At 46.0% G+C, this 20,000-nt stretch overlaps 2 protein-coding genes and 1 long non-coding RNA gene across 26 annotated transcripts in view; all 3 read right to left on the reverse strand.

Moving 5' to 3' along the window:
• stard13a (StAR-related lipid transfer (START) domain containing 13a) overlaps window positions 1–20,000 on the reverse strand; it is a 171,614-nt gene that overhangs the window by 59,961 nt on the left and 91,653 nt on the right. The window contains exon 1 of one of the 4 annotated variants that reach the window (XM_052520400.1): window positions 17,948–18,325. The exons of the other annotated variants lie outside the window; for them this stretch is intronic. Within the exon in view, the coding sequence (XP_052376360.1) occupies window positions 17,948–18,299 (352 nt within the window). The 5' untranslated portion in view covers window positions 18,300–18,325. Of the gene's footprint in view, window positions 1–17,947; window positions 18,326–20,000 lie in introns of those variants that run through there. 4 annotated transcript variants of the gene reach the window in all.
• Window positions 4,842–6,931, reverse strand: LOC127930657 (uncharacterized). Its single transcript, XR_008138623.1, has 4 exons — window positions 6,624–6,931; window positions 5,898–6,521; window positions 5,594–5,801; window positions 4,842–4,927 (listed from the first exon to the last, which is right to left on the reverse strand). It is a non-coding gene; the product is annotated as an uncharacterized LOC127930657 (long non-coding RNA).
• Window positions 18,490–20,000, reverse strand: part of LOC127930655 (golgin subfamily A member 6-like protein 22) — a 3,326-nt gene continuing 1,815 nt past the window's right edge. For 11 of the 21 annotated variants that reach the window (XM_052520423.1, XM_052520408.1, XM_052520403.1 and 8 more), the window contains one exon: window positions 18,490–20,000. This exon is cut by the window's right edge. In XM_052520423.1, the coding sequence (XP_052376383.1) occupies window positions 18,806–20,000 (1,195 nt within the window). In that variant the 3' untranslated portion in view covers window positions 18,490–18,805. The other 10 variants (XM_052520420.1, XM_052520418.1, XM_052520415.1 and 7 more) reach the window with 6 other exon arrangements.

Consider the following 20,000-nt stretch of genomic DNA (forward strand, 5'->3'; position numbering starts at 1 on the left):
TACCCATCCCCCAACACTATCAACCAAGAGTCAAGACTACATTACCCATCCCCCAACACTGTCAACCATGAGTCAAGACTACATTACCCATCCCCCAACACTATCAACCAAGAGTCAAGACTACATTACCCATCCCCCAACACTATCAACCAAGAGTCAAGACTACATTACCCATCCCCCAACACCGTCAACCATGAGTCAAGACTACATTACCCATCCCCCAACACTATCAACCAAGAGTCAAGACTACATTACCCATCCTCCAACACCATCAACCAAGAGTCAACACTACATTACCCATCCCCCAAACACCGTCAACCAAGAGTGAAGACTACATTACCCATCCCCCAACACCGTCAACCAAGAGTCAACACTACATTACCCATCCCCAACACCATCAACCAAGAGTCAAGACTGCATTACCCATCCCCCAACACCGTCAACCAAGAGTCAAGACTACATTACCCATCCCCCAACACCGTCAACCAAGAGTCAACACTACATTACCCATCCCCCAACACCGTCAACCAAGAGTCAAGACTACATTACCCATCCCCAACACCGTCAACCAAGAGTCAAGACTACATTACCCATCCCCCAACACCGTCAACCAAGAGTCAACACTACATTACCCATCCCTCAACACCGTCAACACTACATTACCCATCCCCCAACACCGTCATCAATACATTACCCATCCCCCAACACCGTCAACACTACATTACCCATCCCCTAACACCATCAACCAAGAGTCAAGACTGCATTACCCATCCCCCAACACTGACAGGCAGACACTGATTTTTGTGAGGGCACCCTGTGCCACCCCGGGCGGCTGCCCATGTCGCCTATACCTAAATCCACACTGCACATTCACATAGTATAAACACACACACACAACCAACGTGACTTTCCCATCATCACCAGTCACACACAATGATTCCAGAACGTCAGTCATAGATTCCAGAACGTCAGTCGTAGATTCCAGAACGTCAGTCATAGATTCCAGAACGTCAGTCATAGATTCCAGAACGTCAGTCATAGATTCCAGAACGGCAGTCATAGATTCCAGAACGTCAGTCATAGATTCCAGAACGGCAGTCATAGATTCCAGAACGGCAGTCATAGATTCCAGAACGTCAGTCATAGATTCCAGAACGGCAGTCATAGATTCCAGAACGTCAGTCATAGATTCCAGAACGTCAGTCATAGATTCCAGAACGGCAGTCATAGATTCCAGAACGTCAGTCATAGATTCCAGAACGTCAGTCACAGATTCTAGAACGTCAGTCATAGATTCCAGAACGTCAGTCATAGATTCCAGAACGGCAGTCATAGATTCCAGAACGTCAGTCATTCCTCATAGATCTCCTGATATCCTGTCCTGCCTCTATCATATATCATTGGTCCTAGTCATTGCTATAGTATCCTCTACGATATATCATTGGTTCTAGTCATTACTGTGGTATTCTCTATCACATCATTGGTTCTAGTCTACTATAGTATTCACTATATCGGTTATCTCATAGTATTCCATTCACATCAAGCTGAACAAAGGACTGAAGTCATAGAGAAACAGACAGGCAGACAGGCAGGCAGGCAGACAGACAGAGACAGGCAGACAGACAGACAGACAGACAGACAGGACAACACAGTGTGTGAGAACTCTCGTCTTTAACTGTCGAACATCCCAGAGAGAGAAAGAAGAGAGAGAAGAGAGAGAGAGGAGAGGGAGGAGAGAGATGAGAAAGAGGAGAGAGATGAGAGAGAAAGAGAGAGAGAGAGAGAGAGAGAGAGAGAGAGAGAAAGAGAGAGAGAGAGAGAGAGAGAGAGAGAGAAAGGAGAGAGACAGAGAGAGAAAGGAGAGAGAGAGGCGAGAGAGGTCAAGAAACTACTTCTCACCACACTCCAACAATTACATGCCTTTTTCTTTCACAACATTCTCTGCATAGCTCCTCTCTCTCTCTCTTTCACACCAAACATGCCTGCCTGCCACACAATACACCATAGAAGATAAGACTGTAGAGATAATACAATGCCCTTCAGTGAAAACAGACATGGTATAGAGAGAACATTCTGGGCTATATATACAGTCTCCTGTGTGACTGTGTGTCTGTGTCTCTGTGTTTATGTGACTGTGTGTATGTGACTGTGTGTCTGTAAGTGAAATGGAAAAATAAGAGATGAAACTCACTTCTCATAGTTCAGTGATACTGGTGATATGCAGAACGTCCTTTCTCCAATTAAAGGGTCATATTCTCTTCATCCGTAACAAACTCATCCAGAGTAAACATTTCCACTGTAACTTGAAAAGATCCTCCTCCTTTGCTCTCCTTCTTCCTCTCTCTCTCTCTCCCTCTCTCTCTCTCTCTCTTTGTCTCTCTCTCTCTTTTGTCTCTCTCTTTCTCTCTCTCTTGTCTCTCTCTTTTCTCTCTCTTGTCTCTCTCATTTCTCTCTCTTGTCTCTCTCTTTTCTCTCTCTCTTGTCTCTCTTTTCTCTCTCTTTCTCTCTCTTTCATCTCTCTCTCTCTCTCCCCTGCCTCTCTCTCTGCCTCTCTCTCTCTGCCTCTCTCTCTCTGCCTCTCTCTCTCTCTCTCTCTCTCTCTCTCTCTGCCTCTCTCTCTGCCTCTCTCTCTGCCTCTCTCTCTCTCTCTTTTGTCTCTCTCTCTCTTTTTGTCTCTCCTTTCTCTCTCTCCCTCTCTCTCTCTCTCTTTTCTCTCTCTTGTCTCTCTCTTTTCTCGCTCTCTCTCGTCTGTCTCTCTCTCTCCCTGCCTCTCCTCTGCCTCTCTCTCTCTGCGTCTCTCTCTCTCTCTCTCTCTCTCTCTCTCTCTCTGCCTCTCTCCTCTGCCTCTCTCTCTCTCTCTCTCTCTCTCTGCTGTTGTTTTGTACACTTCTTCTCCTCTATCGTTCCATTTAACCTTAAACTTAAACTTTATTATTATCATTTATCTCTTATCTCTTTCACTTCGTCTGTCCTTCTTTTCCTCTCTCCACTCTAATACTAGTTCTTGTTCTCAATACTAGGACTCTCCACTGTTCTCTACTAGGACTACTGTTCTCTAGGACTCTCCACTGTTCTCCAATACTAGGACTCTCCACTGTTCTCTAATACTAGACTCTCCATACTAGGACTCTCCACTGTTCTCTAATACTAGGACTCTCCACTGTTCTCTAATACTAGGACTCTCCACTGTTCTCTAACACTAGGACTCTCCACTGTTCTCTAATACTAGGACTCTCCACTGTTCTCTAATACTAGGACTCTCCACTGTTCTCTAATACTAGGACTCTCCACTGTTCTCTAATACTAGGACTCTCCACTGTTCTCTAATACTAGGACTCTCCACTGTTCTCTAACACTAGGACTCTCCACTGTTCTCTAATACTAGGACTCTCCACTGTTCTCTAACACTAGGACTCTCCACTGTTCTCTAACACTAGGACTCTCCACTGTTCTCTAATACTAGGACTCTCCACTGTTCTCTAACACTAGGACTACTGTTCTCTACAGTCTATACTAGGACTCTCCACTGTTCTCTCCACGTTCTCCATTAGGACTCTCCACTGTTCTCTAATACTAGGACTACTAGGACTCTCCACTATTCTCTAATACTAGGAATACTCTCCACTGTTCTTCTCTACTGTTCTCTATACTAGGACTCTCCACTGTTCTCCACTGTTCTCTAACACTAGGACTCTCCACTATTCTCTAATACTAGGACTCTCCACTGTTCTCTAATACTAGGACTGAATAGATATGAGACTGACCAATAGACTGAGGATATATGAGACTGACCTATAGACTGAAGAGATAGGAGACTGACCTATAGACTGAGGAGATAGGAGACTGACATAGGAGACTGAAATATAGACTGAGGAGATAGGAGACTGACATAGGAGACTGACCTATAGACTGAGGAGATAGGAGACTGACATAGGAGACTGACCTATAGACTGAGGAGATAGGAGACTGACCTATAGACTGAGGAGATAGGATTATTGGTCAGCACAGACTTTAATTAACACACACACCTGAACAACATGCTGTGTCGTTAATCCCACTGGGCTCATTACAATCGTCTCCTCTCAGAGAGAGAGAGAGAGAGAGAGAGAGAGAGGGATAGAGGGAGAGAGAGAGGAGAGAGAGAGGGAGAGAGAGAGAGGGAGAGAGAGAGAGAGAGAGAGAGAGAGAGAGAGAGAGAGAGAGAGAGAGAGAGAGAGAGAGAGAGAGAGGGAGGAGCGAGCGAGAGAGAGAGAGAGAGAGAGAGAGAGAGAGAGAGAGAGAGAGGAGCGAGAGAGAGAGATAGAGAGAGAGGGATAGAGGGAGAGAGAGAGAGGGGAGAGAGCGAGAGAGAGAGAGAGAGAGAGAGAGGGAGAGCGAGCGAGAGAGAGAGAGAGAGAGAGAGAGAGAGAGAGAGAGAGAGAGAGAGAGAGAGAGAGAGAGAGAGAGAGAGAGAGAGAGAGAGAGAGAGAGAGAGAGAGAGAGAGAAGAGAGAGAGAGAGAGAGAGAGAGAGGCAGAGAGAGAGGCAGAGAGAGAGACAGAGAGAGAGAGAGAGACAAGAGAGAGAGAGAGACAAGAGAGAGAAAAGAGAGAGACAAGAGAGAGAAAAGAGAGAGACAAGAGAGAGAAAAGAGAGAGGGGGATAAAGAGAGAGACAAAAGAGAGAGAGAGGGGGAGAAAGAGAGAAACAAAAGAGAGAGAGAGAGAGCGAGAGAGAGAGAGAGAGAGAGAGAGAGAGAGAGAGAGAGAGAGAGAGAGAGAGAGAGAGAGGGGGCACTAGCTATCCCCCTTTCACTATCTCGCTAGATATTCTCCTTACTGCAGGACAGCTAAGCAAGCGGGAGTGAAGGACACTGTGCCCTGTGTTGTTGTGCTGCTGCCTTGCAGAGGAAACTCTCCCCATTGAGCAGTAGACTGTATCACGGTGACCTCCAGATGGTTCCTCCTCTCCCCATTGAGCAGTAGACTGTATCACGGTGACCTCCAGATGGTTCCTCCTCTCCCCATTGAGCAGTAGACTGTATCACGGTGACCTCCAGATGGTTCCTCCTCTCCCCATTGAGCAGTAGACTGTATCACGGTCACCTCCAGGTGGTTCCTCCTCTCCCCATTGAGCAGTAGACTGTATCACGGTGACCTCCAGATGGTTCCTCCTCTCCCCATTGAGCAGTAGACTGTATCACGGTGATGGTTCCTCCTCTCCCCCATTGAGCAGTAGACTGTATCACGGTGACCTCCAGATGGTTCCTCCTCCCCCATTGAGCAGTAGACTGTATCACGGTCACCTCCAGATGGTTCCTCCTCCCCCATTGAGCAGTAGACTGTATCACGTCACCTCCAGATGGTTCCTCCTCTCCCCATTGAGCAGTAGACTGTATCACGGTGACCTCCAGATGGTTCCTCTTCTTCCCATTGAGCAGTAGACTGTATCACGGTCACCTCCAGATGGTTCCTCCTCTCCCCATTGAGCAGTAGACTGTATCACGGTGACCTCCAGATGGTTCCTCCTCTCCCCATTGAGCAGTAGACTGTATCACGGTGACCTCCAGATGGTTCCTCCTCTCCCCATTGAGCAGTAGACTGTATCACGGTGACCTCCAGATGGTTCCTCCTCTCCCCATTGAGCAGTAGACTGTATCACGGTCACCTCCAGATGGTTCCTCCTCTCCCCATTGAGCAGTAGACTGTATCACGGTGACCTCCAGATGGTTCCTCCTCTCCCCATTGAGCAGTAGACTGTATCACGGTCACCTCCAGATGGTTCCTCCTCTCCCCATTGAGCAGTAGACTGTATCACGGTGACCTCCAGATGGTTCCTCCTCTCTCCATTGAGCAGTAGACTGTATCACAGAGATGGTTCCTCCTCTCCCCATTGAGCAGTAGACTGTATCACGGTGACCTCCAGATGGTTCCTCCTCTCCCCATTGAGCAGTAGACTGTATCACGGTCACCTCCAGATGGTTCCTCCTCTCCCCATTGAGCAGTAGACTGTATCACGGTGACCTCCAGATGGTTCCTCCTCTCCCCATTGAGCAGTAGACTGTATCACGGTGACCTCCAGATGGTTCCTCCTCTCCCCATTGAGCAGTAGACTGTATCACGGTGACCTCCAGATGGTTCCTCCTCTCCCCATTGAGCAGTAGACTGTATCACGGTCACCTCCAGATGGTTCCTCCTCTCCCCATTGAGCAGTAGACTGTATCACGGTGACCTCCAGATGGTTCCTCCTCTCCCCATTGAGCAGTAGACTGTATCACGGTGACCTCCAGATGGTTCCTCCTCTCCCCATTGAGCAGTAGACTGTATCACGGTGACCTCCAGATGGTTCCTCCTCTCCCCATTGAGCAGTAGACTGTATCACGGTGACCTCCAGATGGTTCCTCCTCTCCCCATTGAGCAGTAGACTGTATCACGGTGACCTCCAGATGGTTCCTCCTCTCCCCATTGAGCAGTAGACTGTATCACGGTCACCTCCAGATGGTTCCTCCTCTCCCCATTGAGCAGTAGACTGTATCACGGTGACCTCCAGATGGTTCCTCCTCTCCCCATTGAGCAGTAGACTGTATCCGGTCACCTCCAGATGGTTCCTCCTCCCCCATTGAGCAGTAGACTGTATCACGGTCACCTCCAGATGGTTCCTCCTCTCCCCATTGAGCAGTAGACTGTATCACGGTGACCTCCAGATGGTTCCTCCTCTCCCCATTGAGCAGTAGACTGTATCACGGTCACCTCCAGATGGTTCCTCCTCTCCCCATTGAGCAGTAGACTGTATCACGGTGACCTCCAGATGGTTCCTCCTCTCCCCATTGAGCAGTAGACTGTATCACGGTGACCTCCAGATGGTTCCTCCTCTCCCCATTGAGCAGTATACTTTATCACGGTGACCTCCAGATGGTTCCTCCTCTCCCCATTGAGCAGTAGACTGTATCACGGTCACCTCCAGATAGTTCCTCCTCTCCCCATTGAGCAGTAGACTGTATCACGGTGACCTCCAGATGGTTCCTCCATTGAGCAGTAGACTGTATCACGGTGACCTCCAGATGGTTCCTCCTCTCTCCATTGAGCAGTAGACTGTATCACGGTCACGTCCAGATGGTTCCTCCTCTCCCCATTGAGCAGTAGACTGTATCACGGTCACCTCCAGATGGTTCCTCCTCTCCCCATTGAGCAGTAGACTGTATCACGGTGACCTCCAGATGGTTCCTCCTCTCCCCAATATACTACCAATATTACATGTTATTTCTCCTGTAGGCTGCTGTCCTACTCTAAATAAAATCAAGTGTGATGGAACCAAATCCAGATGGTGACCAATAACATACTACAAGTTATTTATCCCTCTCCCACTGATATGTGTAGAGGTGGCAGGTAGTGGTTAGAGCGTAGGGATGGTAGGTAGCCTAGTGGTTAGAGTGTAGGGATGGCAGGTAGCCTAGTGGTTAGAGCGTAGGGATGGCAGGTAGCCTAGTGGTTAGAGCGTAGGGATGGTAGGTAGCCTAGTGGTTAGAGTGTAGGGACGGTAGGTAGCCTAGTGGTTAGAGTTTAGGGATGGTAGGTAGTGGTTAGAGCGTAGGGATGGTAGGTAGCCTAGTGGTTAGAGTGTAGGGACGGCAGGTAGCCTAGTGGTTAGAGTGTAGGGATGGTAGGTAGCCTAGTGGTTAGAGCGTAGGGATGGTAGGTAGCCTAGTGGTTAGAGTGTAGGGATGGTAGGTAGCCTAGTGGTTAGAGCGTAGGGATGGCAGGTAGCCTAGTGGTTAGAGCGTAGGGATGGTAGGTAGCCTAGTGGTTAGAGCGTAGGGATGGTAGGTAGCCTAGTGGTTAGAGTGTAGGGACGGCAGGTAGCCTAGTGGTTAGAGTGTAGGGATGGTAGGTAGCCTAGTGGTTAGAGCGTAGGGATGGTAGGTAGCCTAGTGGTTAGAGTGTAGGGATGGTAGGTAGCCTAGTGGTTAGAGTGTAGGGACGGCAGGTAGCCTAGTAACCGAAAGGTTGCTAGATCGAATCCCAGAGCTGACAAGGTAAAAATCTGTCCTTCTGCCCCTGAACAAGGCAGTTAACCCACTGTTCCCCTGAACAAGGCAATTAATCCTATCACAGTGCCATCCGTTTTGTCACTAAAGCACCTTATACCACCCACCACTGCGACTTGTATGCTATAGTCGGCTGGCCCTCACTACATATTCGTTGCCAGACCCACTGGCTCCAGGTCATCTACAAGTCCATGCTAGGTAAAGCTCCGCCTTATCTCAGTTCACTGGTCACGATGGCAACACCCATCCGTAGCACGCGCTCCAGCAGGTGTATCTCACTGATCATTCCTAAAGCCAACACCTCATTTGGCCGCCTCTCGTTCCAGTACTCTGCTGCCTGTGACAAAACGAATTGCAAAAATCGCTGAAGTTGGAGACTTTTATCTCCTCTCCAACTTCAAACATCAGCTATCCGAGCAGCTAACCGATCGCTGCAGCTGTACATAGTCTATAGGTAAATAGCTCACCCTTTTTCACCTACCTCATTCCCATACTGTTTTTATACTGTTTTTATTTATTTACTTTTCTGCTCTTTTGCACACCAATATCTCTACCTGTACATGCCCATCTGATCATTTATCACCCCAGTGTTAATCTGCAAAATTGTATTATTCGCCTACCTCCTCATGCCTTTTGCACACATTGTATATAGACTGCCCATTTTTTCTACTGTGTTATTGACTTGCTAATTGTTTACTCCATGTGTAACTCTGTGTTGTCTGTTCACACTGCTATGCTTTATCTTGGCCAGGTCGCAGTTGCAAATGAGAACTTGTTCTCAACTAGCCTACCTGGTTAAATAAAGGTGAAATAAAAATAAAAAAATTAAAAAATCCACTGTTCCCCTGAACAAGGCAGTTAACCCACTGTTCCCCTGAACAAGGCAGGTAACCCACTGTTCCCCTGAACAAGGCAGTTAACCCACTATTCCCCCGAACAAGGCAGTTAACCCACTGTTCCCCCTGAACAAGGCAGTTAACCCACTGTTCCCTGAACAAGGCAGTTAACCCACTGTTCCCCTGAACAAGGCAGTTAACCCACTGTTCCCTGAACAAGGCAGTTAACCCACTGTTCCCTGAACAAGGCAGTTAACTCACTGTTCCCCTGAACAAGGCAGTTAACCCACTGTTCCCCTGAACAAGGCAGTTAACCCACTGTTCCCCTTAACAAGGCAGTTAACCCACTGTTCCCCTGAACAAGGCAGTTAACCCACTGTTCCCCTGAACAAGGCAGTTAACCCACTGTTCCCCTGAACAAGGCAGTTAACCCACTGTTCCCCTGAACAAGGCAGTTAACCCACTGTTCCCCTGAACAAGGCAGTTAACCCACTGTTCCTCTGAACAAGGCAGTTAACCCACTGTTCCCCTGAACAAGGCAGTTAACCCACTGTTCCCCTGAACAAGGCAGTTAACCCACTGTTCCCCTGAACAAGGCAGTTAACCCACTGTTCCCCGGTGGGCTGTCGTTGTAAATAAGAAGTTGTTCATAACTGACTTGCCTAGTTAAATAAAGGTTACATTTAAATTAAATTAAATTGAAAAAATTGTTTTACTAGCACCATGTTGCTATTGTTGCCAGGTAGCCAGCATAAACTAGCTGGGAAGGGCTTATCAGGGACTGACTGAATCCAATCCATTCGTCTCCACTCGACTCTCAGCTGCGTGACATAATTCAGCCATTAGGCGTGTCCGTATACGGTAGCCTCTCCCTTCCCAGGCAGAGTCAACAGGAAGTGAAACACAACTTCCTGTCTGGAGTGCTAACTAAATATAAAACATGTGGAGAGCTGAACTGTAGCAGGGACGAAACCTTACAATACCTTAAGGACAAGGATGACCAATACGAACGCCAGCTGTGCATAGCAGCTGGTCGCCCTCATCGCCCCTGACCAAAGGACATCAGCTGCCATTTCCTGTTCAATTCCTGTGAATCGTCAACATTGGTCGACACAGCAGATTATCAGCGGTCGACGTTGGTGTTGCTCTGTCTTGTCTTTAAAGGTCAGGGTTTCTAAATCCCTTCTGGTTCAAGCGGAACCTTCGTGTAATGTCATATATCCATGATTACGACATTGGTGCCATCGCTAGCAGAATAGCCCGCGGTGAACATTATACGATGATGCATGCTATGAAGAGAGCTTTAAAACAGGCTGATCAATCTTAGTCTAGAACAGTGGACGGCTGATCAATCTCAGTCTAGAACAGTGGACGGCTGATCAATCTCAATGTAGATCAATGGACGACTGATCAATCTCAGTCTAGAACAATGGACGGCTGATCAATCTCAGTCTAGAATAGTAGACGGCTGATCAATCTCAGTCTAGAACAATGGACGGCTGATCAATCTCAGTCTAGAACAATGGACGGCTGATCAATCTCAATCTAGATCAATGGACGGCTGATCAATCTCAGTCTAGAACAATGGACGGCTGATCAATCTCAGTCTAGAACAGTGGACGGCTGATCAATCTCAGTCTAGAATAGTAGACGGCTGATCAATCTCAGTCTAGAACAATGGACGGCTGATCAATCTCAGTCTAGAACAATGGACGGCTGATCAATCTCAGTCTAGAACAATGGACGGCTGATCAATCTCAGTCTAGAACAATGGACGGCTGATCAATCTCAATGTAGATCAATGGACGACTGATCAATCTCAGTCTAGAACAATGGACGGCTGATCAATCTCAGTCTAGAATAGTAGACGGCTGATCAATCTCAGTCTAGAACAGTGGACGGCTGATCAATCTCAGTCTAGAACAATGGACGGCTGATCAATCTCAGTCTAGAACAATGGACGGCTGATCAATCTCAGTCTAGAACAATGGACGGCTGATCAATCTCAGTCTAGAACAATGGACGGCTGATCAATCTCAGTCTAGAACAATGGACGGCTGATCAATCTCAGTCTAGAACAATGGACGGCTGATCAATCTCAGTCTAGAACAATGGACGGCTGATCAATCTCAGTCTAGAACAATGGACGGCTGATCAATCTCAGTCTAGAACAGTGGACGGCTGATCAATCTCAGTCTAGAACAATGGACGGCTGATCAATCTCAGTCTAGAACAATGGACGGCTGATCAATCTCAGTCTAGAACAGTGGACGGCTGATCAATCTCAGTCTGGAACAATGGACGGCTGATCAATCTCAGTCTAGAACAGTGGACAGCATTAATACAATCTCAAAGCTGTCTGTAATCTAACAGTCCTGTCTGTAATCTAACAGTTCTGTTGTAGTTGTCTGTAATCTAACAGTTCTGTCTGTAATCTAACAGTCCTGTCTGTAATCTAACAGTTCTGTTGTGGACGTTGTCTGATAATCTAACAGTCTAGAACAATGGATCAACAGTCCTGTCTGAATCTAACAGTCATGTCAATCTCAGTCCTGTCTGTAGTCTATCAGTCCTGTCAATCTGTAATCTAACAGTCCTGTCTGTAGTCTATCAGTCCTGTCTGTAGTATATCAGTCCTGTCTGTAATCTAACAGTCCTGTCTGTAATCTAATAGTCCTGTTGTAGCTGTCTGTAATCTAACAGTCCTGTATGTAATCTAACAGTCCTGTCTGTAGTCTATCAGTCCTGTCTGTAATCTAACAGTCCTGTCTGTAATCTAACAGTTCTGTTGTAGTTGTCTGTAATCTAACAGTTGTCTGTAATCTAACAGTCCTGTCTGTAATCTAACAGTCATGTCTGTAGTCTATCAGTCCTATCTGTAATCTGTTGTAGCTGTCTGTAATCTAACAGTCCTGTCTGTAATCTAACAGTCCTGTCTGTAATCTAACAGTCCTGTCTGTAATCTAACAGTCCTGTCTGTTATCTAACAGTCCTATCTGTAATCTAATAGTCCTGTTGTAGCTGTCTGTAATCTAACAGTCCTGTCTGTAGTCTAACAGTCCTGTCTGTAATCTAACAGTCCTGTCTGTAGTCTATCAGTCCTGTCTGTAATCTAACAGTCCTGTCTGTAATCTAACAGTCCTGTCTGTAATCTAACAGTCCTGTCTGTAATCTAACAGTCCTGTCTGTAATCTAACAGTCCTGTCTGTAGTCTAACAGTCCTGTCTGTAATCTAACAGTCCTGTCTGTAATCTAACAGTCCTGTCTGTAGTCTATCAGTCCTGTCTGTAATCTAACAGTCCTGTCTGTAATCTAACAGTCCTGTCTGTAATCTAACAGTCCTGTCTGTAATCTAACAGTCCTGTCTGTAATCTAACAGTCCTGTCTGTAATCTAACAGTCCTGTCTGTAATCTAACAGTCCTGTCTGTAGTCTATCAGTCCTGTCTGTAATCTAACAGTCCTGTCTGTAATCTAACAGTCCTGTCTGTAATCTAACAGTCCTGTCTGTAATCTAACAGTCCTGTCTGTAATCTAACAGTCCTGTCTGTAGTCTATCAGTCCTGTCTGTAATCTAACAGTCCTGTCTGTAATCTAACAGTCCTGTCTGTAATCTAACAGTCCTGTCTGTAATCTAACAGTCCTGTTATAGCTAGTCTAGTCAGTCCTGTCTGTAGTCTATCAGTCCTGTTAATCTAACAGTCCTGTCTGTAATCTAACAGTCCTGTTGTAGCTGTCTGTAATCTAACAGTCCTGTCTGTAATCTAACAGTCCTGTCTGTAATCTTCTGTCTGTAATCTAACAGTCCTGTCTGTAATCTAACAGTCCTGTCTGTAATCTAACAGTCCTGTTGTAGTCTATCAGTCCTGTCTGTAATCTAACAGTCCTGTCTGTAATCTAACAGTCCTGTTGTAGCTGTAATCTAACAGTCCTGTCTGTAGTCTATCAGTCCTGTCTGTAGTCTATCAGTCCTGTTAATCTAACAGTCCTGTCTGTAATCTAACAGTCCTGTTGTAGCTGTCTGTAATCTAACAGTCCTGTCTGTAATCTAACAGTCTTGTTGTAGCTGTATGTAATCTAACAGTCATGTCTGTAATCTAGCAGTCCTGTTATAGCTGTCTGTAATCTAACAGTCCTGTCTGTAGTCTATCAGTCCTGTCTGTATCAACAGTCCTGTTATAATCTAAATGTCTGTAATCTAACAGTCCTGTTTTAGCTGTCTGTAGTCTAACAGTCCTGTCTGTACTCTATCAGTCCTGTTATAGCTGTCTGTAATCTAACAGTCCTGTTGTAGCTGTCTGTGGTCTATCAGTCCTGTTATAAATGTCTGTAATCTAACAGTCCTGTTTAAATGTCTGTAGTCTATCAGTCCTGTTATAAATGTCTGTAATCTATCAGTCCTGTCTGTAGTCTATCAGTCCTGTTATAAATGTCTGTAATCTATCAGTCCTGTTATAAATGTCTGTAGTCTATCAGTCCTGTTATAAATGTCTGTAATCTATCAGTCCTGTCTGTAGTCTATCAATCCTGTTATAAATGTCTGTAATCTGACTAACAGCGATACAGTAGATGGGAAACACATACTGTAAGCATGCAGGGACACACACACACACGCACACACACACACACACACACACACACACACACACACACACACACACACACACACACACACACACACACACACACACACACACACACACACACACACACACAGTCTCTGGATTCTGGCCATATTCCCACACGCTAAAACACTTAGACCTTCATCTACAGGGGTCAGTGAGGAAACAAGGATGGGAGGAAGAGAGGAGGGGAGAGAGGAGAGGAGGAGAGAGGAAGATGGAGGAGAGAGGGGGATGGAGGAGAGAGGGGAGGAGGAGAGAGGAAGATGGAGGAGAGTGGTCCTTCTGTAGCTCAGTTGGTAGAGCATGGCGCTTGTAACGCCAGGGTAGTGGGTTCGATTCCCAGGACCACCCATATGTAGAATGTATGCACACATGACTGTAAGTCGCTTTGGATAAAAGCGTCTGCTAAATGGCATATATTATTATTATTATTATATATTAGAGGGGGATGTAGGAGAGGGGAGGAGAGAGGAGGAGGGATTTGGGGGATTTTTATTTATTTATTTTATTAAACTTTATCAAGGCGAGTCAATTAAGTACAAATTCTTATTTACAATGACGGCAAAATGATGATGTCATCTCTTTAGGAATCGACTGTATACAGAATCAGTAGAATGATAGAATGTACAGTCTGGTAAATAAATGGTAAGACCTGTGACCATATTAATACAGTATGATAAGACCTGTGACCATATTAATACAGTATGATAAGACCTGTGACCATATTAATACAGTATGATAAGACCTGTGACCATATTAATACAGTATGATAAGACCTGTGACAATATTAATACAGTACGATAAGACCTGTGACCATATTAATACAGTATGATAAGACCTGTGACCATATTAATACAGTACGATAAGACCTGTGACCATATTAATACAGTATGATAAGACCTGTGACCATATTAATACAGTATGATAAGACCTGTGACCATATTAATACAGTATGATAAGACCTGTGACCATATTAATACAGTATGATAAGACCTGTGACCATATTAATACAGTATGATAAGACCTGTGACCATATTAATACAGTATGATAAGACCTGTGACCATATTAATACAGTATGATAAGACCTGTGACCATATTAATACAGTATGATAAGACCTGTGACCATATTAATACAGTATGATAAGACCTGTGACCATATTAATACAGTATGATAAGACCTGTGACCATATTAATACAGTATGATAAGACCTGTGACCATATTAATACAGTATGATAAGACCTGTGACCATATTAATACAGTATGATAAGACCTGTGACCATATTAACACAGTATGATAAGACCTGGGACCATATTAATACAGTATGATAAGACCTGTGACCATATTAATACAGTATGATAAGACCTGTGACCATATTAATACAGTATGATAAGACCTGTGACCATATTAATACAGTATGATAAGACCTATATTAATACAGATGATAAGACCTGTGACCATATTAATACAGTATGATAAGACCTGTGACCATATTAATACAGTACCATATTAATACAGTATGATAAGACCTGTGACCATATTAATACAGTACGATAAGACCTGTGACCATATGATAAGACCTGTGACCATATTAATACAGTATATTAATACAGTATGATAAGACCTGTGACCATATTAATACAGTATGATAAGACCTGTGACCATATTAATACAGTATGATAAGACCTGATAAATACAGTATGATAAGACCTGTGACCATATTAATACAGTATGATAAGACCTGTGACCATATTAATACAGTATGATAAGACCTGGACCATATTAATACAGTATGATAAGACCTGGGACCATATTAATACAGTATGATAAGACCTGTGACCATATTAATACAGTATGATAAGACCTGTGACCATATTAATACAGTATGATAAGACCTGTGACCATATTAATACAGTATGATAAGACCTGTGACCATATTAACACAGTATGATAAGACCTGGGACCATACTAATACAGTAAAACATTTAGATAATTTTCAGATAACTATCTCATAGCAGTAGTGCTGGTCTCAGATCATCAGGATCCCCTTGTCCATTAATACTGACTTAGAGACAGACAGACAGACAGACAGACAGACAGACAGACAGACAGACAGACAGACAGACAGACAGACAGACAGACAGACTTCAGATGTCCCATATCTCTACTACACTGTCGTATACTTCAGATGTACTATATCTCTACTACACTATCAGATGTACTATATCTCTACTACACTATCAGATGTACTATATCTCTACTACACTGTCAGATGTACCATATCTCTACTACACTATCAGATGTACTATATCTCTACTACACTATCAGATGTACTATATCTCTACTACACTATCAGATGTACTATATCTCTACTACACTATCAGATGTACCACATCTCTACTACACTATCAGATGTACTATATCTCTACTACACTATCAGATGTACTATATCTCTACTACACTGTCAGATGTACTATATCTCTACTACACTATCAGATGTACTATATCTCTACTACACTGTCAGATGTACTATATCTCTACTACACTATCAGATGTACTATATCTCTACTACACTGTCAGGTGTACCATATCTCTACTACACTGTCGTATACAAAGTGAGAGAAACAGTCCTCCTTATCCTTATCGTTCTGTAAGATACGTTACTTTTTGACCTCTTCTTGCTAATGTGTTGCCGTTTCAGTCGAGCCCATATTTCTCAAGACATTTTCATTTAAATTGATCCTTTATTTAACTAGGCAAGTCAGTTAAGAACAATATATTTTTTTTTACAATGACGGCCTACAACCGGCCAAACCCGGACAACACTGGGCCAATTGTTCGCCACCCTATGGGACTCCCAATCACGGCCCGGTTGTGATACAGTCTGGAATCGAACCAGGGTGCCTGTATTGACACCTCTAGCACTGAGACGGCTGCAACACTCGGGAGCCATGAATGGCTAATACACCATAGATTAAAACCAACCGGTACCAAACCAACCAGTACCAAACCAACCGGGACCAAACCAACCAGTACCAAACCAACCAGTACCAAACCAACCGGTACCAAACCAACCAGTACCAAACCAACCGGTACCAAACCAAACCAACCGGTACCAAACCAAACCAACCGGTACCAAACCAAACCAACCAGTACCAAACCAACCAGTACCAAACCAACCGGTACCAAACCAAACCAACCGGTACCAAACCAACCGGTACCAAACCAAACCAACCGGTACCAAACCAAACCAACCGGTACCAAACCAACCAGTACCAAACCAACCGGTACCAAACCAACCGGTACCAAACCAACCAGTACCAAACCAACCGGTACCAAACCAACCAGTACCAAACCAACCAGTACCAAACCAACCGGGACCAAACCAACCGGTACCAAACCAACCAGTACCAAACCAACCAGTACCAAACCAACCGGTACCAAACCAACTGGTACCAAACCAACCGATACCAAACCATCCAGGCCCAAACCAACCAGTACCAAACCAACCGGTACCAAACCAACCGGTACCCAACAAACCCTCAGCCCTGTACAACTACCAAAAGCCACCAGAACTTTCCAACAACAGCCCTGTGACATCTCCATGACAATGGGCAGAAAGGGAGAGAACTTCCTGTCAACACAGGTCATGTGACAGGAAGTGCAGGAAGCAATCATGGAACACTGGGCTGGGCTGAGCTACATAGAGACAGGCTGAAACAATGGTTCCAGAACAGTTTGATGCTGAGGGACCCTCCTACTGTCAATGGTTCCAGAACAGTTTGATGCTGAGGGACCCTCCTACTGTCAATGATTCCAGAACAGTTTGATGCTGAGGGACCCTCCTACTGTCAATGATTCCAGAACAGTTTGATGCTGAGGGACCCTCCTACTGTCAATGGTTCCAGAACAGTTTGATGCTGAGGGACCCTCCTACTGTCAATGGTTCCAGAACAGTTTGATGCTGAGGGACCCTCCTACTGTCAATGGTTCCAGAACAGTTTGATGCTGAGGGACCCTCCTACTGTCAATGGTTCCAGAACAGTTTGATGCTGAGGGACCCTCCTACTGTCAATGGTTCCAGAACAGTTTGATGCTGAAGGAACCTCCTACTGTCAATGATTCCAGAACAGTTTAATGCTGAGGGACCCTCCTACTGTCAATGGTTCCAGAACAGTTTGATGCTGAGGGACCCTCCTACTGTCAATGGTTCCAGAACAGTTTGATGCTGAGGGACCCTCCTACTGTCAATGGTTCCAGAACAGTTTGATGCTGAGGGACCCTCCTACTGTCAATGATTCCAGAACAGTTTGATGCTGAGGGACCCTCCTACTGTCAATGGTTCCAGAACAAGAACACTGACAGAGGCAGACTACAGCACGTTCAGTAGTAACACCTTATTTATGTGTATAACACATTAATGCAGTTATAATGCATCGTAAGACTGTCATAAGCATGTTCCCCACCTTGAGTGAGCCGGGTGAGGAGCTGATGGCGAACGATGATGCGTGTGAGACGGAGGGCGGAGCGTCGTTGGGGGGAGTGGCCAAGCCTCAGGTAGATGTCCTGTCCATCAGGGGTCATGAACTCCAGACACGCCCTTTCACTACCACTTTCTCCGCCACTGTCATGGTCAGTTGTCCTCTCCCTCTCCATGTCTCTGTCTCTCTCCTCCCAGTCCCTCTCCCTGTCTCTGTCCCCCTTCTCCATGTCTCTGTCTCTCTCCTCCCTGTCCCTCTCCCTGTCCCCCTTCTCCCTCTCCATGTCTCTGTCTCTCTCCTCCCTGTCCCTCTCCCTGTCTCTGTCCCCCTTCTCCATGTCTCTGTCTCTCTCCTCCCTGTCTCTCTCCCTCTCCTTGTCTCTCTCCCTCTCCCTGTCTCTCTCCTCCCTCTCCCTGTCTCTCTCCTTCTCCTTGTCTCTCTCCCTCTCCCTGTCTCTCTCCTCCCTCTCCCTGTCTCTCTCCTCCCTGTCTCTCTCCCTCTCCTTGTCTCTCTCCCTCTCCCTGTCTCTCTCCTCCCTCTCCCTGTCTCTCTCCTTCTCCCTGTCTCTGTCTCTCTCCTCACTCTCCCTGTCTCTGTCCATCTCTCTGTCTCTGTTAATGTCGTTCTCCCTGCCTCTGTCTCTGTCCATCTCCCTGTCTCTGTCTCTGTCCATCTTCCTGTCTCTGCCACTCTCTCTGTCTCTGTCTCCATCACCTCTCCCACTCTCTCTATCTCTGTCCATCTCCTTGTCTCTGTCTCCATCACCTCTCCCACTCTCTCTGTCTCTGTCCATCTCCCTGTCTCTGCCACTCTCTCTGTCTCTGTCTCTGTCTCTATCACCTCTCAAACTCTCTCTGTCTCTGTCCATCGCCCTCTCTCTGTCTCCATCACCTCTCCCACTCTCTCTGTCTCTGTCTCCATCACCTCTCCCACTCTCTCTGTCTCTGTCCATCTCCTTGTCTCTGTCTCCATCACCTCTCCCACTCTCTCTGTCTCTGTCCATCTCCTTGTCTCTATCACCTCTGCCACTCTCTCTGTCTCTGTCTCTGTCTCTGTCTCCATCACCTCTGCCACTCTCTCTATCTCTGTCCATCTCCTTGTCTCTATCACCTCTGCCACTCTCTCTGTCTCTGTCTCTGTCTCCATCACCTCTGCCACTCTCTCTATCTCTGTCCATCTCCTTGTCTCTGTCTCCATCACCTCTGCCACTCTCTCTATCTCTGTCCATCTCCTTGTCTCTGTCTCCATCACCTCTGCCACTCTCTCTGTCTCTGTCCATCTCCTTGTCTCTGTCTCCATCACCTCTCCCACTCTCTCTGTCTCTGTCTCCATCACCTCTCCCACTCTCTCTATCTCTGTCCATCTCCTTGTCTCTGTCTCCATCACCTCTCCCACTCTCTCTATCTCTGTCCATCTCCTTGTCTCTGTCTCCATCACCTCTGCCACTTTCTCTGTCTCTGTCTCTGTCTCCATCACCTCTCCCACTCTCTCTGTCTCTGTCTCCATCACCTCTGCCACTCTCTCTATCTCTGTCCATCTCCTTTTTGCTGTCTCCATCACCTCTGCCACTCTCTCTGTCTCTGTCTCTGTCTCCATCACCTCTCCCACTCTCTCTATCTCTGTCCATCTCCTTGTCTCTATCACCTCTCCCACTCTCTCTGTCTCTGTCCATCTCCCTGTCTCTGCCACTCTCTCTGTCTCTGTCTCTGTCTCTGTCTCCATCACCTCTCCCACTCTCTCTATCTCTGTCCATCTCCTTGTCTCTGTCTCCATCACCTCTCCCACTCTCTCTATCTCTGTCCATCTCCTTGTCTCTGTCTCCATCACCTCTCCCACTCTCTCTGTCTCTGTCTCTGTCTCCATCACCTCTGCCACTCTCTCTATCTCTGTCCATCTCCTTGTCTCTATCACCTCTCCCACTCTCTCTGTCTCTGTCCATCTCCTTGTCTCTGTCTCCATCACCTCTCCCACTCTCTCTGTCTCTGTCTCTGTCTCTGTCTCCATCACCTCTGCCACTCTCTCTGTCTCTGTCCATCTC

The sequence above is a fragment of the Oncorhynchus keta genome, chromosome 6 (assembly GCF_023373465.1).
Source record: "Oncorhynchus keta strain PuntledgeMale-10-30-2019 chromosome 6, Oket_V2, whole genome shotgun sequence".
NCBI lineage: Eukaryota > Metazoa > Chordata > Actinopteri > Salmoniformes > Salmonidae > Oncorhynchus > Oncorhynchus keta.